This window comes from Anas platyrhynchos, chromosome 2, assembly GCF_047663525.1.
Source record: "Anas platyrhynchos isolate ZD024472 breed Pekin duck chromosome 2, IASCAAS_PekinDuck_T2T, whole genome shotgun sequence".
Classification (NCBI taxonomy): Eukaryota; Metazoa; Chordata; class Aves; order Anseriformes; family Anatidae; genus Anas; species Anas platyrhynchos.
The window spans coordinates 139,126,247-139,151,040 of NC_092588.1; the positions used below are offsets into that span (position 1 = coordinate 139,126,247).

Consider the following 24,794-nt stretch of genomic DNA (forward strand, 5'->3'; position numbering starts at 1 on the left):
TCGCTCCCGTGCGCGGTGACGCAGGTGGCGCCGTGACGTGGCGGCCGTTAGAGGCGGGGTTAACGCTCGCTCCCCGCCCGCTCCGCCCCGGGGCCGCTGCGGGCCGAGCCGAGCCGAGCCCCGGGGCCAGGCATGGGCCTCGTCTTCGCCAAGCTCTGGAGCCTCTTCGGGAACCAAGGTGGGCGCGGGGGGCTCCGGGTTGGGCTGGGTTTCCCTCAGCGCGGGGCTCCCCGGCAGCTCAGCTCGCCCCTGCCCCGCCGCTCCGTCCTGGGCGGCCTCGGGGCCTGTGAGGGGGGGCTCGGGCGGTGCTGGTGGCGGAGTGGGGACCCCAAGAAGCCGCCTCCGAGCCCAGCGGAGTGCCGGGTCCTTCCCGGTGCGCCCCGCGGAAGGGGCTCGTGCCGAGCTCAGCGCCTGCGGCTGCCGCTAGCTCGGTTACCATAAATTAAAATCTGCTCCTTCATACCCGCTGATTGTAATTAATCTCGTTCCCCCAGCCTCTGTTGGTTAGGGGATGGGGTGCTCGAGCAGCTCCTCGTGTGTGGTGTTTTTCCTTGAGGCCCAGCCAGGCCGGTGGAGGTATTGTTCTCCTCAGGCTGCCCGTGCCGGCTCCGTGCCCACTCTCCATCTGTTACCTCCCGCAGCGGGGTTACTGCGGCTTTGTGGCTCGATCTCAGCACGATTTCACAAGTTGTGGGAGCAGAGCACGCCCGGTGCCCCTTTAATGGTCTTGTCACCAGGAGTGAACTTCTCAGAGTCTGTAAATAGCAGGGCCGTGTCTCCGTGTCGTGCTTAGTACCATCCGACCTCTCATACCATTTCTCACCCCGTGGGAGTGAGGAGTAAGAGCCAAACCATTTATCTCCCTCTCCACTCACACGCTGTGTCCTCGCATCGTTCGTGAAGCCTTCTATCAAAGTGTTCAGAATGATTACTTTCTATCTATTTGATGATTCTTGTTTTTCTCGAGTGGAAAAAAAAAAAAAAAAAAACATTTGAAAGGATTCAGGGTCCCCTTACTCTCCAGAAATCTGTGAAATACTACTTCGGTGTTTATTAAATACTGCAGTCCGCTGCTCCCTTCCTTCCCTCAAGGACTCCACCAAGACGTGGTGGAGTTCTCTGTGTGCAGAGATCTGATTAGAACATAACTTCTGGTGGCTTTTATTGCTGGTCTGTACGGTCCCCTATGATGGCAACATTTATTTTCAGGAAGGGAGTAAGAGTTACAGTTTCATTGTTTTGGTTTCTTTCTTTGTTAGTATATGACATCACTGAGTTACATTGATTCTGTTTCATTAGTGGGGGAAAAAGTCTTTTCTACTGTATATTTATTTCTAAAAGTTACTTTTAATGTGTTCAAAATACTAACTGTTAGTATGACATTATCGTGGATGAGGCAGTACCATGAAATGCTTACTATTCACCTTTTATCCCAATGGGGTGAGTTTTATTCATTTTTGTTTTGTTCTCCCCATTGTGGCAACTGCAGAGAGTAAAGTGAGTTTCTTTTCATGGCCAAGATTGAAATTCCACCGTAGAAAACCTCTCTTCAACAATAAATTTGTGACCAATCTACTAGGATCCTCTAAATGCACAGTTATTTTCCCCATAATGATTATGTTAATTATAAAGGCAGTAATTACTGATTTGTTTTTGTTGTTCTTCTAGTTATATGTTAAATCTAGACTTTTTTTTGGAGATAAATTTGGAGAATGATTCATGGACTGACCCATGAGACTCCTAGTTGAGCGGGCTGGTGTGGTTAAAGTCACTGTGTTTGCAAATGAGAGGGAATATTCCAAATATAAAAACAGACCCAGATGTGTGTGGAGCATGTTATCAATCAGTTCATCACAGCTAGCACGATTTGTGCTGATAGTCTGAGGTGCTTGATACTAGCAAAATGAAAGATCAAACAAAGTGAAGATTTAGAAAGTGCCATGTGGCTTCCATCGAGGAGAGGGTGGCAGAGGAATTGTGCCAAAGTGCTAGAAGATACAGCTCAGGAAGTCATGGCCATTTTGCTCTGGTATTAATTACACAGTGCGGTTTTAGTTTACATAAAGGTTAATAGCAGCTGAGTTGAAAATGCCAAATTTAAAAGGCATTTAATCAATAGTATCTAGACAGCTAAATACATTAAGGAAATATCATCTGGTGAGCTAATGCTGTTAACTTACAGGAAAGAGGTAGTCAGGTAGCTTTCTCAAAAACTTGCATCTTAAGATACTAACATCTTAAAATAAGCCCCAGGCATTTTTGTGCCTCTGGTTTAAGCACAGTTAAAGTGCGTGATGTACAGAAAGTTGATTTCATTCGGAATGATTTCTGCAAAGCGAAAAAAGACTCATAACGGAGACACTTCATATCCTACTAAAGCACTGAACATCGCTATTAATTTACATGTCTTAAACTTCTCTGGCAATTTGTTTCCCTTACCATTCTTTCCAATAATAAGGATGAGGTAGGTACTGGAGACAAGGTGGAGAGACTTGATCTAACATGTTCCTACAGGCATCCAGTGATACTCTAATCTCTTCTACTGACCTCTTCTGGCAGCATTTTTCTTCTTATATTTAACTGGTTTAGCCCTTTGTTGAGGTAGCATCTGAGTGTTTGTTTCTGCCAGGGAGCTGAGCCTGTCAGTTCTGTTCCAACTCGCCGCACTTGCAATAGGTTCCCCCTATTTTGTTTGTGGTTTGGTTTGGCAAATCTGTACTGGCCCATGATGGAAGAAAAAAAATAGTTAAAATGGTGCTATGTGACAACGGCCAGTGATGGAAAGTTTTAGATGGGGAAAGCTTTCTTGCTTTCTCCTACTCCACTTGCAGAATGTGTTTTCACTTCTATCACAGTGCATCATCTACTCACCAAAACCAGTATGTAGGATTTTGGAGCAAGACAAGGTGCAGTGCAGACAAGCTTATGGAATTTGAGTGATGCCTGTGCTGATCTGTGTGTGGATGACTAGGAAAGAGGAAAGCTAAGAGTGTCTGCCCTTAGAACAGTCTGTCAGGGAACATGTATGGTGCTGTTGTGTTTAGAAGGGTTTGTTTCCAGACTTTTTGGCAGTAGCCTTTGGACAGTCGCTTTTTTATTATTATTGTTTGTTTGGTGGTAGTAGGAGTGATCAAAAGTGGTCCAGGGCCTTATTTGATCTTTTTTTAATTTTCAGTGTTTTCTTGTCTTCATGCCTTTACAGTACAGACTGAAAATGGACGATTAAACATTTCTGAGCTTTTCAGCTCTCAATATGTTGGCTCTTAATCAAGGAGTAATTGAATGATGCAAACTGACGTGTAGGTATTTCTCTAATAAGAGAAACAATTGGTGTAAAAATAGATTGTTATCTTTGTTCTAGGTGACTTACTGATGGCTTCCTGATTCTTTTTCCATGTTTTTAAAATTGTCAAAAAACATTGCCTGAGTATTGTTTTCACTTAAAATATTGTTGCCTACAGCCAATTCAAATCTAGTTATAAATTATTGTAAGTTCAAGTTGGACTTTTATTTTTAAACTCATTTTTAAAAGTATATTTTTTAAAAATTAGACTTTAAGTCTTTCTTAAGCTATGATTAAGAAAGTAAATAATACAGTCTGCTAAGCAGCATGTGGAGATATGAGTAAATGGTGGAGCAACTAACTTAATGCCTGTGTCAGTACATATCTGGATAAAACTTGCCCGACTTATTCATCATTATTTGTGTAACTCTTAATGGAGGTACAAGGAAAAGAGAAGTGAGTATAGCAACCTTGATAAAGGCAACTTTTGACTCTTGCAGTACCTTATTCCTTGTGTGCATGTGTGAGTGCAGTTTTTAAAAAGTTCACAAATCTGTATTTTAGTTGTTTCAAATGACAGCTGCTCATAATCTTCTAGGTTGCTCTGAATAAAAGCTATAGATTAAAAAAATAGAAAATGCTGCTATAAGAAAAATAATGGTTGGCTCTAAATCAAGGTGGTAGAACTTTTGTAACTCCATGGGTTACTTCATTTAGGCTTGCTGGCAGTCCCCGGACCATACAGTTAGGCTAGCAGAGATTATCTGGAAATCCATTTGGATTTGATTCCAGTTACTAATGAAGTTTATAGACAATTTTTCATTCTTGTTAGTAAGTCCGTAAGTACAAGACCTATTAAACACAAGAGAACTGCTTGAATACAAGATTCAAAGGCAGCTTTTCACTTAGTGTGCAGAATGCATTCTTATGCTGAAAATTTCTGTTAAAATTCTGTTCCTCCTGCCTTCTCTTTAGCAAACTTCCATCTGCCTTCGGTTTTGAAGCCTCTAAGATGTTTTTTCTTAGCAACTGGACAGTGCTGTTTGGTGCCTGATAATGATCAGTACTCTTCCCCTCACTGATTTCTTCCAAATACAGAATCTTGCCCATCACTTAAGTATTTAGCCTTTTGTTTTTCTTTGTGGTTTTATTTTTTTTTCAAGTTAGAGGAAGAGGCAAAAACACTAACAGAATCTTCAGTTTCAGATCCTTTTACAAAACCCTTATGTAGGGGAATATATAAGAGTAAGTGAAGAGAAGAGCATATTATGTCTGTCTTCTGACATCTGCAAGATCATAACTTTCCTGTTATGTTGTAATACTAAACTGCCAGCAGTTTTTTTAACAATACCACATAGATATATCTTTTAACAACTGCCCAAGAAAGGTTAATAATAACGGAATTCTTTGGATTCTTTCAAGTAGCCTGTCTTTTTTTAACGTGTTTGCTGCTTCTTCTCATTTCTACTGCATTTTTTTCCTCTTTCTACCTGATTTGTAAAGACTCTGCTCTTCTACTGTGGCAACTGTCTTAGGGATTTTCTTCTTCCATTGCCAAGACCATAGTGAACTGGGAAGATATTCAGGAGTACAGCCCAAACTGATACCAATACTAGCCAGTATAAGAAACTTGGGTTAGTCTCAAAGTACAAAACACAAAGAGCATAAATCAGAGCCTGTGGTTTACCCCATAATCATCCTTCCTCTTAAATGAAGCATCTGCCTTCAACTTGTTGCTCTTGTAAACAAGTACTTGTTAAAGCTTTGTTTTGTCTTAGTATAACAATTTTTAAGGTCATGTGTTTATCTGTTAATGTATGTGTACAAGCAAAAATTATCTAACCAAACTAGACAGAAATTCAACTTCTCTGTTAGTAAGCGAAGAGATTTTCGTTAGCATAAATGACAGTTCTGAAAGCAATGAGTTGTTACAACTTTAATAAAAGGTGGAGACGGCTATTTGCATAAGATATTGATGCTTTAATCTCATTAATTTTGTCCTCACCTCATTAATTAATACTTGTATGACTTCCTTGTATGTGGATGTTGAGTTACTGTATAAAATGCTATTTGACTACAGAGCTAAGCTGTGTGTGTCATCGTACTCCCCCCAACCATCCCTTTCCCAATTAGAGATGAATCATTTGCATATAGGTGGCTTTTAAAAAATCATCTGATTGGGGAAAAATACTTTTATTTTCAGTAGCCTGGTACCATTTAATCATTCCTAAGCGAGGCTCTGGATTCTGATGTGAATGTGGGAAAGAGCAGATGTAACATGTTACTAAATTTTTTTGTTTTCGTTTTCTGGTTGGTTGGTTTCTTTTCCTTCTTGAAAGTAATGCAAACAGAGTGTTGCGGAATTAGTCATATTCCAGACAATAGTTGAAAAATATGGTTGTTTTGAAAACAACAGACGGGTATTTCTGTGTTTAAACTTTGAAAGCCCTTTTAACTGCACTGAATTCAGAGAAGAAAAGGAGACTCTAGCTATGTGGAATGTTTTATTAACATTGAAAGCAGAGAGGATTTCATACTTGTGTATCAAGGAAGATTATTAATCAGTTGTGCTGCTTTTTCTGGGGCTAAAAGTATTGCTGGACTTAAAGCTAGGGTATTTCCTTAGGATACATTGGCAGGATGTAACAGTACAGAAATTGATACGGGGAAGTATGTTTCAACGTGTGTTAGGGCCATGTCTCTTAACAAAACTTCTAAAAGTCCAAAGGAATTTACTAAAATCCCTTTCAGTATGAAAAACCGGAATGTACATTAATAGATCTACACTTTAACAAATTCCTTATTCTTCCTTAGACTACTCACTTGTGGATAAAAAACCTACCACCTTGATATTTGATAGACCTTTTAGTAATTTGTGGTAAGTCTTTTAGATTTGAAAATGGTGTTTTAGAGGAAATCTCTTGAGCTGTTAAGCAAGTTTTATTTTGGAATAAGTGCTTTTAGAATTTTAAATATGACCCCTTGTGAGTGAGCCTGTTTACAAGCTTTTTGTGTGAGTTTTGCTTCTGGTATCTATTTGTAGCTTCTCTCTGCTCTCAAGTGATTTGCATCTTTTGTCAGTAGGCAAATTGGTATCTTCTGGCATGTATCAAAAAAAAAACCATGTTGTAATTGACTGGGCTGTTGTATTTGAAATTCTAAAAAGGATTAAATACAGAGAAACAGATAAGTTCTGGAGTTTGTTTGTTTGTTACCCCAATGCTTGGAAAAATAACATTGCAGCATTTGGGAGATTGCTGTTATATAAGCAGAACTTTTCAGCTCAGAACTTGAGCGTTAGAATTTGTGATCTATTGGAAATAGAGCTTCCTCTTTGTACCACAAAAATGATGGTGGTGTGGTCCCTTAACTAATGGTTACTGTTTAGCCTTGTGTTTTAGGCTAATGTTTTCTGCACGCTTTGGATTTGCTTTGCATCACTGAGGAACAGACTCATATTCTGTAGAAAGCTAGCTCTTTCAATATTCTCAATAACTGGTGGTTTGCTAAGATTTGGCTTTGGTGTACTGTAAATTTTATTTTGGATGTTTGCTCATCTTCATAAGAGAAGACGCTGATACGAGTTAAATTATTTTCCTGGTATTTTTCATTCTTTCCTTTTTTTTTAATGGAGTCATGCTAGTAATTCTTCCTGTATGAAGACTTCCAATACTGACTTGTCCTTAAGCTGTAGTCTTAAGAGAAGATAAAGCTTTGTGGATTTTTTTCCCTAAAAGCCATCACAATATATTTAGACAAAAAAGCCATTACTTTCTTAAGTAAGAAAAAGTGATTAACCAGAATTGTAATTATTGCTGTTTCTGCTAGTTTATTCTTGTCTTTTTTTTCCTGTGTACGCAGAGCACAAAGTAATCATAGTGGGACTTGATAATGCTGGAAAGACTACAATTCTTTACCAGTTGTAAGTATACAAATTACTCTGTTTTTCTTCATTTTACTATTTGTCATTGATTTAAGAATTGAAAATTCAGGTTTGGAACCTGGCAAAAACTCTAGGGGTGCAGTAGGTTACAGTTTGTACATGAATGGTGTTAGTTCTTCTAAACATACTTAGATTTAGTATTGAAATGCTAAGTGGAAGAACTGAAATATTTTAAAACTGAATTGTAAATCAATTGAATAACAAAATTTCACGTACAAGCACATGTAAAATTCATGCACATGTAAAATATCAAAGCCTATTTTTATTGGTAAACTTTGAAAAAATAATTTGAGAACTGCAGAGAAGAAAGTGATTTTTATGTTAATGGGAGTTCTAGCCACTGTGCAAAATCCATAAATGTTTCCAAAGGTTTCCTTGTTCCTGTGGCTAAAATCTGTGATGGAAGTCTTCCTCAGAATAGTATTTCGACTTGCCTAGGTCCAACCATAAACTTTTTAAATAGCATCATTGCAGTGTATCGTATCACCCTCAAATCTTGCCAGCGTTGCAGGAGTGTCTATGATAAATGCAAGAATATTGACAGGAACATAGTTAACGTAATTATGGAGAAGGAGGAGTGCATAATGAAATCACTATCTATATATTTAGATATATATCTAATATATCTATATATCTATATAGCGAAGGGTATTTTCCAAAAAAAAACACTTTAAGCTCTTTGTCAATATTTAAAGGTAGCTGAAAATTTCTCAGTTCTAAGTAAACAAGCAGTCCTTCAGAATTTATTCAGTTATCAAATTGCTAAGTTGAATGCTCTTCTAAAATTATATCCTGGTTTGCATTTTGCATGGTTAATTGCTCTCCTTATTTGTGATCTTCAGAAAGGTGACTTCTCATTTTGAAATTAGAGCATTTTAAGAACCTAATTTATCTAAAAAGTTATTTGAAAAATGTCTTATTAAAAAAGACGACACTTAAAATGCATATGCTTATGCTTAGTTATAAATGTTTTACATGCTTATTTTGATCTCTACAATCTGCTACAAAAACAAGTACATTTGAATTTTGTCAACCACTAAATTCATATTAGTGAAATAGGTTAGTTTAAATAACAGCTCTTAAATATTTTATTTCCATAGAAATTCATATGTATAGATTGTTGAGAAGTGACTTGTTTTTTTTTTTAAGTTTTCATCAGAGTTAGAAATATTTAGTCTTTTATGGAACAAATTTGTTGCGATTGAGCTGTGACAAGCCTTGTGAATTTTATTGGCTGGTCTTCATGATATTATATTGTTTCCTTTAGCTTAATGAATGAAGTGGTTCATACTTCTCCAACCATAGGAAGCAATGTAGAAGAAATAGTGGTGAAAAACACCCATTTCTTAATGTGGGATATTGGAGGACAAGAATCGTTACGGTCATCATGGAATACCTATTATTCGAACACAGAGGTATGAGAAGCTACTTTGAAGTATGCAAATTTAATAATTTTGTTTAAAATTATTTTTTAACAGAAACATTGGTAGATTTTTATCAAGTTTGTAGTTGTATTGTTTAAGTCTAATATGTTTGGTATGCAGCCAATTTCCTGGTAATATTTTAAGTATTTTTCATGTTTACTTTAATGTTGTTTGATCTGTGGTATAAACTGTGGAGTTAGACTTCTTTCATAGGCAATCGAAAAACTAAAAAAAAAAAACAAAAAAACACAAAAAATAAATTGAGTTATTGCATATTTTTTGAGTGGATTTTAAAGCAAATTTTTCCATGTACTTGTCAAGTTCAGTGAGGATATGCAATGGTTAACCTAGCTTCTGTACATCCAGGCTGAAGTGGTTCTGAAGTAATGATAACTAAAGATGAAGAACAAAATTTTATCTAGGCAGCAGTATTTAAAGGTCGTCAGCTTGTGGCTTTTATCCAAAGGATAAAGGAAAACCTAACTGCAGTACTCATGAGGTATTGATAAAGCTGCTATTGCTTGAAAGGATGGAGTAGAATTCATCAACCGCTGTTTCTTTGTCAAAAGGTTATGAACACAACATGCACTTATACAGTGAGGCTACAGAAATTTTACCTTGATGTAAAGGGTTTTAAACTATTTTTTTTACCATTTCTACTAAAAAATAGAGATGTTTTGTAGATGTTATATAAACCTTATGTGAAAATAAGTGTAGTGGTTTTTTTTGCTCTATCCCCCTCTTTAAGAGAGGGGAGGTTAGAGTGATCCAATCCAGATGTTCAGAAACTTTTCATGTATTAAAAGCCTGGTGATAACATCTCAATCTTCAGCTCTAGTATTTTAAGCTTACTTTTAATTTTATCTGGAAAAGTATGGGTACATGTCATACAAATACGCAAGAGGGTGAAGAACATCTGTGAGTAATATCTGGCAGATAAGTTCTTCACATTTGTTCATTGAATATTCTTTGATTTTTGGAATTTGAGTAGACCTGTGTCTTAGTTCTTTTTTGATCCTTTTGGAGATGCTCTCCATCATGTTCTGCATAGTAAGCGTGTGAAATCCAACACTTTCTAGCATTTGGAAAGAACTTAGCAGCTTTGTCAGCTGGAAACAGCTGAAGAAAAGGGTCTGTTTGGTATGCTAATCCTAGCATCCCTGTTATGAATAATTGCTATACTGTTCCTCCTCATCTGCTAGACATCTCAAAGCCACAGCAGCATTAAATTGACTTAGTATTTCATAGTTTGTGGTCATTTTCAATGGGCAATGAATCTTAATTTTCTTTAAGGCACAGTGATTTGGAGCATATGTTGGAGAATTGTAACGGTGACTTCTAGTCCTCCTTTTTTGTTACCAACTCACGTGCAGCTTTTATGTGTCTTCTCTCTTATTCAGCAGTTGAAGCAATCTAAAGGAAATCTTTGGAATGGTGGAAAAAATTGTAGAGCATACCTATTATTTAGTTTCAACTTAACTTGATTCTGCAATTCTATTTTAAGAGAGAGCCCAGGATTTGCAGGGAGCTCTCATGGATAAGTTATTCTCGGGGAGAAAAGCAAAAGGAAAGACAGTAGAAGAGAAAAAGGGATGGCAAAATATTCCCATTGGAGAGCTTGGAAGGGAAGCAGTGGAGACTCTCAGATGAATGTCATCTCCTGTGTTTCCTCTCCAGTGCAGCATGTGTTCCCTGTAATTCTTTTATTACAGTAGCTGTATAATTTTTATAAGATTCCCTCTTGATCTCCTTACTGGTTGCTGCGACTTATGAGGCTATTTGAGCAGCTCAGCGTGTACTCTGGTCAGGGGCAAATGCTGAACACTGATCAGTTGTTACAGTTTGTGTATGCACACTATTGCATAATGCTTACAAGCTGTTTAAGTGTATCTAACTTACTATGTAACACTATTTTTTTCCCCTTCTAGTGTAAGTATATAGCCTTTTAGTATAAGGCTATGAATTAAAATACACCGGAAAAAAAAAAAAGGAAAGAAACTGGGGTTAAAGTCATTTTCACACTAGTGACAATTGCCTCCCATGGCAAACTTGATGCGCCAGACCTAGCAGTGTTAAAGGATTCACAAGTGCCTGACCATGAGAATAATGTCACTTGGAAGAACATTAAGGGTCAAATCAGTGCCGTAGCTGTCTCCAAGTGCCTAGGTTAGAAGGTTGCAAAGTTGTGAGAGGCCAACTTTGCATTACAGAGGTTAAGGTGTTGCACTGTAATGCTAAGCCCTCCAGGTACATAGCTTTCTGAGGTCTGATGTAGGACATTGAAATAAGTTCTCTTAAGCCTTGTGACGGTGGTGATGGTAGATTAAGTCTTTTTTTTTAATAGGGAGTTTCTATTTCAGTTTTGTTTTCCTGAGTACAGGAGTAGTAGTAGACTTAGCTGTTTTCATTGATAACTTTGTAGTGATTTTGTCATCCATGTTTTAAGTGTGATCCATGATCTGCAGGTACTTTTGGTACCTACGTCATTGTTTTGTGTATGATGTGGGGGCTGAAAATCAAGCCTGGTGATTTAAATGTGTTACATAAAAGTAGAGCTTAATAGCAGTGCTGAAATGTATAAGCAATATATGTTTTTTTAAAAAACCTATAATCTTTATATAGGATTCCTAGGGCACTGACAAAAGGCTGTAACAATAAAAAAAAATAGAGCAAGAGTTTAATGTGCTCTGAAAGTGTGTCTGTCTTGCATACAAAGACATGTGGTAGTGATCACCTGAAAATGTACTTTCTGTAACTTACACTTTGTACTTACATATTATACTGTTGTTTTTTTCCCTAGTTCATCATTCTGGTTGTTGACAGCATTGACAGAGAGCGACTTTCTATCACAAAAGAGGAACTTTATAGAATGCTGGCTCATGAGGTAAAGTAGGGGGTTGGGATAATTGTTTCCCTTTGTTGTGATCAGTCAAATAGCACTACATGCTTCCTATATTTACAGAAGTTACACTGTCACAGAAAAGTTGAGCTTAAATGTGCATGCATGTTGACTATGTTTTGAAACCATATGAATTATAAATAAACAGGAAAAGCTATCATGAAGCACTCTAGTAATAGTAGGGCTTGCTTGATTGTAATCAAAAATTCGAGTGATTTACAATGTTTCAAATGAATGTGTTTTTACTTTAAAGTTCATTAATCTGGTTTGGATTTGGTAGTAAGGAGCAAACATATTACCTAAAAAGGAGGAAATGAGACTTCTTGTGGTTAAATTTTTTTTTGTAGTTAGTTTCCAGTGTTATAAGATCAGAAGATTGTGAATTATTATCTCTTGAAAACAATCAGTAGGCCTCAAATGTAATAAGTACTACTTGTGAGTTTTCATCTTAAGATCCAAAAGGTTTATTGTTTTTCTCTTAATGGAGAAATTGTCTCCAAATTTAATATACATTTAAATATGTTAAACACTTTAATTAAATCTGCCAGCTGCCTGCATTTTGGATTTGTTTTCCCTCTTCTACTCCTAAAACCATGCAGCCCAGTTTGTTTCATTGCATTGTGGAATCCTAATTTCCATACAGAAACAAAACAACTTTTTATTAGCTTCTGTTTTTCCTAAAGCTGCTGCGGCATTATTAGAGCTCCCTTTTTGGAACAGCAGTAAAGTTTTTTTTAATTGTTACTGTTTTAATTACTACAGGAATTGCTTAATGAAGTGGAAAGTAATTTCAAGGGAATGATATCTAGCAGGGTTTTCCATTTGAATAGCATCTAATACATTTTTTGGAATGTTTATCCAGTAATAAATCCACTGTCTGGATAGTTTAGAGCTCTGTGAAGTGTATGTTAACAAGACTTTCTTTAGTTAACATAACAAACATATGGACAAAACCAAAAGGGTAGTAGTATAATGTATTATAATTTGATTCCCTGTGGTGAACACTTCTAAATAAATTGGTCTCTTCAGTATTAATGTAATTGTTTTTTAATGCAGTAAGGCTGTTAAAACTACCTGTTACTGTGTAATTGCATACAAGCTAATCTACATTTTTTTGAGACATTCAGTTAACGCAATAGCCTGTTAGTTCTATATAATAACTTTTATGAATACTTTGAACTACTTCTAGGATTTACGGAAAGCTGCAGTTCTCATCTTTGCAAACAAGCAGGACATGAAAGGCTGCATGACAGCTGCTGAGATATCTACATACCTCACCCTTAGCTCCATAAAGGATCACCCGTGGCACATTCAGTCCTGTTGTGCTTTGACAGGAGAAGGGTAAATGTTTACTGTTTAGTGTTTTCATTTACCATATATTATTGTACTTAATTTTTCATCTTTTAAAGCAGTATTCTAGTATTTTTTACCAGTATTCCAGTGTTTTTCTAGTGTTTTTCATTTTTTTCAGCTGTGCTATATATACAGCCTTTACAAGAATATAACATTTCTGTGGCATCACCAATTATTTCACAAACATCAGTTCAGAAACATTAGTCATCCTAGGCTGCTGTTTTTTTCCCCATAAGAAACCTTGAATAATTAGAACTCCTGAAACTGGTATCATTGAGACCAACTTATCCAAACAAACAAAGAAAAACACAAGAAACGACTCAGAGTAAAATCACTGGATGATCCTCTTCAGGATGAACTGAGAAGAATCTAAGGAGATTAGCACCATGACAGGAAGCTGGCCTTCTTGGGTAAATCATGATTTACTTTAAAAAGGTGAAGTTAAAGGTGGTGTAGACTAGGTAATTGAATCCCTAGCAAATCAAAGGGAATCCTGTCTTTTGAAATGGAAGGCCTTTAAATAGAGATGCAAAAGGAGTGAGCAAGCAAATTAGATCCCATGCGATCCTGTTGTTCATTATAGACATGCTTACAGTTTTTTAATGGTATTGTGGAATTCTCGATACACTGCCTCTTTTTTTTTTTTTTTTTTTTGAACCAGTTCAGCCTGGGTAACTGAGCCTTTGTCTTTTAGTCTTGGAGTGAAAAGATCTAGTGTTCAGTTAGGCAGTTTCTCATGATTTGGTTCTATGTACTTCTGAGTAAGCAAATTAAAAGTAGCATGTTTTAGATTTAGAACAAAAATTGAAAAAGTGCCAAGCTTCAATAAAATAGCATGTATGACCAGCTTCTTATGGCTAAAAACTAAGTGGACTTAGTTTAAAACACTGTGTATTCTGTTCATGTTTCATTACCCATTCCAGATGATTTTTAATTTTAAGCAAATGATTGTAGCTGTAAGAGAAGTAGAAAACACTTAAGATGTTGCAATAGATCTAGTTCCAATATAATATCTCTTTATTTTTCAGATTATGCCAAGGCTTGGAGTGGATGACCTCCCGTATTGGAGTGAGATAGCTTTTTTCCAAAAGAAGAGACTTCTATTTATCCTGTGAACATGTACATTTTTCTGTACTTCTGGCTGCTGAGCCAGTGACCATGTTTAATTTATATCAGCCAATCTCCAAGCTGTACTTGAATCAAGTGCAGTTGAACTTGAAACACAAAGTATTTTCTTAACCTTTTTTTAATACACTAATCTTCAACTGGATGGACATATATGAATCTGTTTTTAAGCATTTAAATTCCTCTATGTATTCTAACTTTTTCAATGATAGCTTTATAAAATCTGTTTTGTCATTGTCAAAATTTCATACTTCCTCTTTCTAAAAAGTTTCTATAACTTACTAACATAATAAATCAACATAGTTTGTTTAATAATGAAAAAGTAGTGAATAGTTTGACTGTACTCTGGCATAGTTTTTAGTCTCCAAGGATAACCATGGGGGACTAAAAAACACTCAGTTGGTCTTCCTGGAACATCGGCAGAGTTGTAGCCAGCACTAGCTATGAATGCAGAAATTTAAATGCTGAATGAGTTAGTTATAGTTAATAATTAAAGTAGCTTTTAACCTGGTATATAATTGAATTTCTGCCTTAAAAGAAATCTGTCCTTCTCATTTTGTCTGATAAGTCATTCTAGGTTATGACTCTCTTTCACCTGAAAATAGATCTCTGCACAGTGGTTAAATTTTTTTTATTATTAAGTGTTGGTTTATTCATTTAGACTTCAAATACCATTTTTAAAAATAAACCTCTTGGTAATTAAATTTGGAATCATGACAGACAGTGTTATGTGTAATCTGTAATCTGTTAAAATTTTAAATGCTGTACATACATGAGCCTTCCTCACCTTTTATTGAGAGTGCTGTTTTCTAAATGAATGTAAAATCAAAAGGGAAGCCAGATTTATAAACAGAACAGAATCATGGTGCTGTATATGTGGATTTGAGAATGAAGCTAAACTTGACCTTATTTGCATACTATCAAATCTAAATGTTTTTAGACTCCATTGCATGGAAAATATTTTGCCTTATTTGTTTTTACTGTTATTTGCAGGATTAGAGACTTTCTGATTTTGTGGTTCGAGTTACTCATTCACCTGAACTTTATGAACTGGAAGCAGAAAAAGTTGAGAACTTCCGGTTAAAAAAACAGGTGGTAAAAGATTGGACCTAGTAACTTGTAATTCAATTCGAAGATGATGATAGATCTGGAAAGAGAATCTGAAATCAGAAGAGAATCAGATTCTGTGTTAATTGATCATATTGGACACACAAAATGCAAATTGAGAGGGGGGGGAAATCAATACTAGACATCCATTTCCAAGTGAAATACAGCTAGCAATGAGATACCTAACCTACATAAATGCTTAAAGTACACAAAAGCACCTTTCTGCGTTTCTGTATGCGTGAACAACTACATGGGGCATAGTCACTAGGAAAAAATTCTAATTGACTACAGTCCTTTAATGACAAAATGTTTTTGATGAATTTTGTTTTAATAATTCAAGCACACTGAGTTTTTAATAACATTTTAAGTTTTGTGAATTTTCAATATGATTCCATTTTTATTTGAACAAAGATTAATGAAATGTTAACAATGCCATCAAATATAAGTGTTAAAAAAGACTTTGAATACAAGTTGAATCAATGATTGGTTGCTACATATTACTGTTGGCTAGCAAAAGTCACATTTAGGAGATACTATGTCGAGTGTTAAGTCAAAATGCTCAGAAAATATTACAAACCAAAACTAATACTTAAAAAGAGAACGCAAAACAAGGTTAAACTCTGATACTAAAGCTTATTGCTGTGATGTTCATGCTAACAACTGTTCTAATTTGTGAAAATAAGTTTTGTTTTGTTCCTTGGGAAGTAAATTATAAATGAAAAAATAAATGATACTGTGAATGAGGTTTCTTGTGTGGTGACAATTTCTGTTTGTAATACAAATTTTCAACTTGATGTAATTTAAGATGTGATCCTGAATGTTTTTATATATATATAGCATCATCTGGATATACAGCCCTTGAACTGATAGCTTTTTTTTTTAAACAGAGGTTTTTATATTAGAATTAACAAAATGTTTTAATACCTTATTGCCTCCTTTACAGAGAAACGATTCTTGACAATAGCAATGATTTTGATGAGCTTACTTCTTAATTTACTACAACAGTTTTCCATTTATGATATCCATTTGTTAATAGCACAGCTGGTGTGTTGTGGCTTTTGAAAAAGGCTTGGTGTGGAATCTTCAGGTTCATATTCTTCATCACCTTTAGAGCCTATTAGAGGAAAAGTGGTTTAGTAAAAATCAGTTTTACATTGGGGTGCTTTAGGGCATTATAGCTTTCTTTTACTGCCAAACTCCCCCCCCCCCAAAAAAAAAAAAAAATTCTTTGTTGTTAAGTGAGCTGATTTCTGTGAAGAAGGCTAACAGTATTATTGGCTACGTTGTGGAAAGTATTGTTAGCTGGTCAAGAGAGCGTATGTCTGCTCTGCTCAACAATGGTCAGGCTGTATCTGGAGAATTGTGTCCGCATCTGAGCCCCCTAGTACAAGAGAGACGTAGACATATTGAAAAGAGCTGGGCAGAAGGTTGCCAAAGGTCATCAAGGGACTGGAACACCTCTCTTCTGAGGAGAGGTTGAGAGAGTTGGGTCTGAAGAAGAGGAAGCTCAGAGGAATCTTGTTAATGTGAACAAATACCTGAAAAGAAGATGGAGCCAGGCACTTTTCAGGGGCACAGTGCCAGGACAAGAGGTAATGAGTGCAAACAAACATAGGAGGTTCTATCTAAATATAAGGAAGCATTTTTTTGTTTACTTTTTGCTGTACAGGTGACCTGAGTGGCCCTACTTGAGGAGGGAGCTTGCACCAGATAGCCTCCCTTGCTTTCTTGCAGCCTCAACCACTGGTATTCTGTGATATTGAAAACACTTTAGCTTATCAACCTTCTCCTCAGGGCTGCTCTCAATCCATTCTCTACCCAGCCTGTATTTGAGCTGGGGATTGCCCCAGCCCTGCTGCAAGACCTTGCACTTGGCCTTGTGGCCTCAGGATGTTTGCACAGACCCCTGTCCAGGTCCCTCTGGATGCCATCCCTTCCCTCTTGCAGAAGGCTCAGGGGAATCTTGTAAATGTCTGAAGGGAGAGTACAAGGAAGATGGAGCCAGGCTCTCTTCAGTGATACAGTGCCAGGGCAAGAGCTAATCAGTGCAAACAAACACAGGAGGTTCTGCTGAAACATCAGATAGCGATTCTTTACTGTGAGGTGATGGAGCACTGGCACAGGTTGCTCAGAAAGGTGGTGGACTCTCCCTCCTTGTAGATTCTCAGAAGCAACCTTTACTTGGTCTTCGGGCAAGCTATTCTAGGTGGCCCTGCTTGAGGAGGGTGTTGGACCTCCAGCAGTTTCTTCCAGCTTCAACTATTCTGTAATTCTCTGAAACACTGCATGATTTTTGTTTGTATGTATATGTAGATAGTAAATATATGATAGGATGTTTTGCACTTTGAAAATGCTCCGTACTTAATGTACTATTGAGAAAGCTGTTAATCATCTTGTCGAAAATTACAAATGTAAGCAAACATTAGAAACATTCTCAGAATACTGTGAGCACTCTTTCCTGAATCCAATTTACTCAAAATACAGGATGTTGCAATATAGCAATTGATAAACATGTTATAGTTCATAAGATCAACCCGTTGTGCTAAAACAGTATTTCATTATGAGAGAAGCAGTTTTTGATTTATCAGCTTCTACGAGCAAGCACCTTTGAGCAATATTCATCATGCTTGGTTGAGGTTAGAAGGATCAGCTTTTTGAAAGTAGTCTTTCAAGACTTGGAAGTTTCTTTTACTTAATTCAATTTACTTTATTTGAAATGGAATCACATTTTAAAATGACTGCCCTGATGTGTTCCGCCTTTGAGACAGCTGTTTTTATTAAAATAGTTTATATGAGAAACTGACATCATCGACCTGGACTTGTGCAAAGCATTTGACACTGTCCACCATGATATCCTTGTCTCTAAATTGGAGAGACATGGGTTTGATGAATGGACCACTTGGTGGGTAAGGAATTGGCTGGGTGGTTGCACTCAGTGTTACGGTCAACGTCTCAATGTCCCATTGGAGATCAGTAATGAATGGTGTTCCTCATGCTTTGGGATTGGGACTTGCACCGGTTAACATCTTTGTTGGTGACGTGGATGGTGGGATTGAGTGCACCCTCAGCAAGTTTGCCAATGACACCAAGCTGTGTGGTGGTGTTGACATGCAGGAGGGAAGGGATGGCATCCAGAGGGACCTGGACAGGGTTGAGAGGTGGGTCTGTGTGAACCTCCTGAGGTTCAACAAGGCCAAGTGCAAGGTCCTGCATCAGGGCTGGGGCAATCCCCCGCTCAAATACAGGCTGGGTGGAGAATGGATTGAGAGCTGCCCTGAGGAGAAGGCCCTGGAGGTGTTGGTTGATGAGAAGGTCAACATGAGCTAAAGTGTTTTCAATATCACAGAATACCAGTGGTTGAGGCTGCAAGAAAGCATGCAAGGCTGAAGATACAGACAAAAGCCTATGAGGTAAGTAAAAAATAAATAAATAAATAATAATAGTTCTAAGTATACCAAGTAAGCTGCATTTTCATCATAACTACAGCTGTCTTGTCTCAACTCCACCACCAATACCCCTTAAGTAAGTACCTTCTGTCTCTTTGTGTTCATGGTTATCCTCCAACACCGAGCAGTCTTCATTTTTTCAAGAGAAGTGATGTCATTGCGATCTCATCTGGGGACTTAAAAAGTTCCATAACTTGATATTCTTAAAAAAAAAAAAAAAAAAAAGGGACAGCAGTTTCTAGTACAGGGGCATAGATTTCCCAAAGTATAGCCCGCCTGACTGAACTAACACTTAGAATCCATGTCACAGCTTGTTTTGATACCTATGGGCACTCGCAGTTTCTGGTTTTAGTCTTTCCAATTTCTTCTGTATCAAATTTAAAAATTGCCATTAACTACTGAGATTCTTCTGAAATGTGCACTGTTCAAGAAATAACAGTGATTTAAACAGATTTATATTAAATAAGCCATGGCACCAAACACAGTTTTACACAGTTTTGGTACGCAGTTGTGATCCCTATCAAAGTTTTCTTCTCAGTCTTTTCCTACAAGTTGTTTATTTTTTGCAATTTCTTGCCTATTTGGGGAAGCACTTCAATATTCCTAAACCAGTATTTTTTATCTGTTTAAACACACTGCGTACAGTAATAAGAAGAGAACTTGAGCAGAGATACTTAAAATATTTTTATCAAAAAATTAATGGAAGAGTTCTGTACATTTTTAGGGAAAACATTTAATCTTCCATCCTTACCCTGGGTCGGAATTGAGGCTTACATTTTTCCTAAATGTAGCCAGTTCACAAAACATCTTGGTTGGACACCTGCTTCCTTTTGTCCCAGGGGAAGCTCCAGCTTTGCTCCTGATGAGACTTTTTTAAATCATTTCAGCCATGGGAAGTATGGGTCTTTATTTGTTTTCATGAAGGGTGTTTGTTTTACTGTTGCCTTTCAAAGTAAGAGGAAAACAAATCGAAATGGAAAAGCAGGAAATAAACTTGTTTGGATTTTTGTGTGTGCACTTGACTGCTGAGTTTGCTCTTCTGTGTAGTCTGCCCTGTGAAACAGACAAGCAGACTACAGCAAAGAGGGCAGATAATGATAAATGTGATCATGATGCCTACACTAGCAATGAGAACCTGCATCTGGGAATGACCTTTAACTTCTTTTATTTTTATTTGTAATTAACTTGATGATGTTATGATGTTGAAAATTTTTATGTTTTGTTTCTGTTAAGAAAGGTGCACAGGCTGCATGGTGTGTGGAGGGGGTCAGTGCTAAGTTTCTGCCCTGCCTGCCATGAGACAGGAGCATGAAGCTCTGAAAAAGCATATTTGGAAAGCAGGTTCTGGCACTGAACTGAGTTTTTATAATATCAAGTGTAGTACGAGTATTTTTTTTTCCTAGCTTTCTCAGTTTCTGGGATCACAGATATCTTGATCCTTTCTTTTTACTCTCTCTACTGGGTGTTGATAATTACACACTGTTTATTGCAGCATAGGTCTTGCTCCTGTTCTTCCATATGTGCACGGCACATCCTCCAGATGGCAGGAGAGGATCGCTTTAACCATGCCAGACCTGCAAAACTCGTGTGCTTCAGTGTGGCCATAAGGATTTTAAAAATACCTCATTAGAAAAGAGTGGTTGTGTGTATCAGCTAAATTGTGGGAATCGCGCTTAGATACAAAGGAGAAAGCACAGAGGAGAGGACAGCTGAATCCCTTCTGTTGCAAAGCTTACTGTGAGTTCTGAAGAATTCTGAATCTCATTTCTATAACTTAAAAACATTTTGTCTCTCATCTATGGCTAAAATTATTTGCATTATTGCAAATTATTACCTTTTATTGTAGCTACATCTGAGAATAAAGACAATTAAAAAATACAGTTCTGAAGATGGTATTTCATTGCTATGATATCTGCCTGCTGTCTATGACATACCAAAATTCAGAAAAATAGCATTATTTGCTCCTCTATGGCGCTCTCAATTTACTAAACTACCCAGAAACTGCAAGGCAAATGTGGCATTCTATAATGTTTTAGATCTATAATATTTGAACCTTCAGTTCTACTTCTAAAATTATGAAGATACTTTGCTGTGTTTAACCATGATGATGATTTTATAGTTTTTCCTATAAACTGAATGCGTATAAAGGCTAAAATGAAAGAACACAGCAGTTTTGTTGTCATTATTAATAATGAGCAGTGCTGAAAATAACAACGGTCCCAATGTGCAGTACCACCAACAGTCTTTCATTGCCCATCTCATTTCTGTTGCAGTAGAAGTAATGCATGTCTCCTGTGAATTGGCAGTAATTCTTGCTATTCTGTACTATTGGTTGTAATTGATTCAGTATTTATTAAAACATCTGAAATGAGAGAGGTAAGGAATGTGGATTTGTACCAAACGTTACAAGGTTCATGAAAATAAATGAAAGCATCTGAGACGTTTTGGTGCCTGCAAGAATTTTCTTTCTTTGAAATTCAGGTAGGGGTGAGAGGAGAGACTAGAGCAGAAGTGTAGTGCTGAAATACTCCTTCTGGCTGAAGAAAGGTTGGAATGGAATGAGAAAGCACGGTACGGTGACATGTCATGCTATTAGTTCTCCAGTAGTTATGTAGTTATGGAAAGCTGTATGAATTTGCTTTAGATTTGGCAATTCATAATAAGAAAAAAAATGCAATCTTAAAACAACAACCAAACAAAAACAGGATGACACCTTCTACCAAAGAGTGTCTTATTGATGACTTTGCTGAAAACAGTGGAATTTTGCCAATCTGAATTTTACCTGAGGCATGGTTGCCAGTATGAATTATTGATATGTGCATTCACAACCATGTCCTTATGGTGGTGAAATTAGGATCTTTGACCTTGCTTCTTGTATAAAGCAGAATTTGAAATAAATAAATAAAATTTTATTTATTTTTTTTTTAACCAGCAGGGCACTTCAGACACAGAAAAATACTTTTTCCCTGACTAACCCAGAATAGGTAATAATATATTACATCTGCCTCTCTAGCATCCCCCTGTTTAGCACTTAGGGCTAGACAGCAAAATAACTCTCCTTCTGTCCCTGCTAAATCTTTCCTTTGTGACTTTGCAAAGCCCAGTGTCATCATATTTAATCATAGAACTGAATTCAATCCTCATCTGTGCAGCACATTTACAGAATTTAAAATCATTTCCTGTAAAATACTTTGAAATATGCACAAGAGGAAAACAGTGTTATATGAAACTAAATGTGAATGTATAATTCCTCTTTTTATATTTCATGGCCTCATAATTTATGTATTATACAGATGTTGTTTTCCAAACTATTTACATATTATTACCATTGACAAGAGAATTGCCTAATACTTGGCACTTCAAGTGATGTCCACCACAAGAGTTACTGCTGGCCAATATTCATTACAGGTGGAATTGACTTGTATGGTCTTAAAAGCTTAGCCTCCTTACTGGGAAAGAAATGAAGTGGTGAACAGTGTGGAGCACTTGGAGAATCAAGTCTAAAAAGACCATAATTTACTTAAGCTTTTCTCTAAGGATATTCTTTAATAAAGTAGTAAGCAAAAAAAAAATCTTGAAACTCACATTCTACGTGTTTTTGCAGCATGCCTTTCACAGCTAGTTGTGAAAGTGTTTCATGCATAAAAGTTCAGACAAATCTATAGGGGTGAGTGTAAGCAGTCATGACCTATCCCCTCTGTGCTCTGAGTCTGTAGGAAGAGATATGACTGTTCACAAATCTGCTCAGATAAATGTACTAGCACAAGCACAGGACTGTGTTAAAAACACACATGCTTCAAGAACTGAACGTGCTTTCTGAGAAAGTTGAGATCTCCACGCCTTGATTGCACCTGTATACCCCCTCTGTGGCTGGATTGTTCAGCCCTCAGAAGCTGTCTCCAAAGTGTATACAGAGGCTTCTGTGCTTCACAGTGGTACATGAAGTGCACTCTGCATCCACAAACAAAGCTCTACCTCCAGAGATGGCTTTGGTTTCACTGCACTGTTTTCCAGAAACGATCATGATTACCGGTGAAGACACTGACAGCTGAAATGAAAGGTGCAAAGAGATAAAATGTAGTGAATTAAGGGCTAAAATTTTGAGATGTGACGTAACCACTGATCTTTTGGGATCCAAGGCCAAAAGGATCCTGTTGGTCAGGAAAAAGTCTACTGAATTCTCTTAAGGAAACTCAGAATACATGTTGCAAAAATAGAGGCGATAAAGCTGACAATTACTTTGAAAAGTCTTGGTAACTTGCTAACACTGGTCAAAATCTTTTACAACAGTAAAAAAAAAAAAAATAAAAATATAGCCATTTTCTTTGCAAACAAACAAACAAACTCTGGCTTTGGGCCTCCTTTATTTTTCAAGATTGTGTTCTGTAAGAAATGTTTTCACTGAATCATTTGAATGCTTTTAATTTTTAACTCAGCTACTCCCAAATCTCCTTGGATTATTATTATTTTGTTATTGTTGTTGTTATTCTGTAGACAACAGAACTAAAGCCAACAATTCAAAAATTCACCCACTTTATTGAAGTCATAAAGGAAGCTGCTGTTTGAAGACATTATGCTTGGACGTTTGGTATCTTAATTTTTTGTTGAGAAAAAAAAATTTTGGTCAAGCTTTAAAATTTGACAAAAATCTTCAGCCACCAACAACATCCAAATTCCAGTGTTGAGGTAAAAAAAAATTATATATATACATATCGTTAGAAATATTATATATAATTATATATATAAGGTATATGATATATATTGTATATATTATATAATAATATACATATATACAATATATATATGCGCAATATCTATTTATATATACACATATATGTCTATATATATGTATATATATTTAGACATTTGCTATAGATTTTAGCTGAGTATACTACAATTAGACAAAGGCTGGCTGAAGAAGCCAAACTTGTAGGAAAATAAGAATGACTAATTTTTGAAGATTTATTATATTTTTTTCTTATATGTAAAAAAAGATGCCCATTTTTACCCTCCTCTGTCCAGAGGATATTGAACAAAATTGGTATTGATCTTACAAAGGCCTGAACACTCTTCTCAGCTCTGGCAACTGCTTTTCCCATCAAATGGTTACTATTGGACTCTGCACATTAGAAAGATGAATACAAACTCAAAATATTTTCTGCTGGTCTTTTTCAGTAAATTGCAAGATAGCAGATACTTGATCAAATCAATTTTTGTTTTAGTAGAAAAGCTAATCTACTTCTGCTCTGGAGGAAAATTGGGAATTAATTACTGCAGAATTAAATCCTATGCTTCTGTGATTTCATATACTGATTCTCTTTAAATGTTGTAGAAAGTTTCTTTCACTTCTTATGATTTTATTTTTTTCCCTTTTTAGTTGCAAAGAGAAGGGGCTCTTTAACATTATTTGTGTATATATGGATAATAACCAACCCAATTCTGCTTAATTCAGCTGTTCTGATTGTCTCTTCTGTGCAGTCATTACTGTACAGTTAATATTTCATTAAAAATAATAATAAATAAATAAAACAAGGTAACTATGATCAAGTTAAAACAAGGAGAGGGTAAAAGCACTCTCATTCTAAGGTCAGGTTTTTTTTTACCTTATCAGAATCTGTGTCTACATTCTGCTGTGTGACTAATTTAGAAGCTTTTTTGGTGTAAAAGGATCTTGAGTTTTTGTTTGGTTTTGTTTTAATTGTACTGAACAAGTAATAAACAAGGGGTTCATGTGCAAGCCATTGGCTTTACATTACAATCTTTATCTTTTCAACTGTTCTATTGACTTCTTGTCAGCTGGGATTTTTCAGCCCCGAACACAAAATCTGTAGCGTTCTTGGGCAGAGACTATGCTGGTGACAGAGTAGTAAACCACGGCATACTCCTGTGCCCTGTTTTCCCTCTGCCAGGATTTCTGGTTTAAACCAAAGACTCATAGACTCTCCCCACAAATTATAGACATGGATTTAGGCTAAAAGTTGTCCACAACACTTATATAACATGTCAAGTAAAAATTAGTCATTGAACCTATAAATCTACTTCAACATACATACTAATGAATTCAGGGTTATGAAAAATTGACTTACAAGATTCATAAATAATTGATTGCTTTGAGACACAGATGTCAGTTGGCTTTATTTTTAAAGCCTAATACTAAAATACTAAATTGCTGAAATTATGTTAAACACCATTGAAACTTCAGGCAAAACAGATC

The 24,794-nt window shown here is 36.5% G+C and overlaps 1 protein-coding gene across 1 annotated transcript; it reads left to right on the plus strand.

The window, feature by feature from the left end:
• Positions 1 to 11: 11 nt before the first annotated feature.
• Positions 12 to 15,879, plus strand: ARL5B (ARF like GTPase 5B). Its single transcript, XM_027450668.3, has 6 exons — positions 12 to 178; positions 7,145 to 7,205; positions 8,494 to 8,641; positions 11,451 to 11,534; positions 12,739 to 12,890; positions 13,931 to 15,879. The coding sequence occupies exons 1-6, from the start codon at positions 133 to 135 to the stop codon at positions 13,977 to 13,979; spliced, it is 540 nt and encodes a 179-aa protein (XP_027306469.1). The 5' UTR covers positions 12 to 132; the 3' UTR covers positions 13,980 to 15,879.
• Positions 15,880 to 24,794: the final 8,915 nt, after the last annotated feature.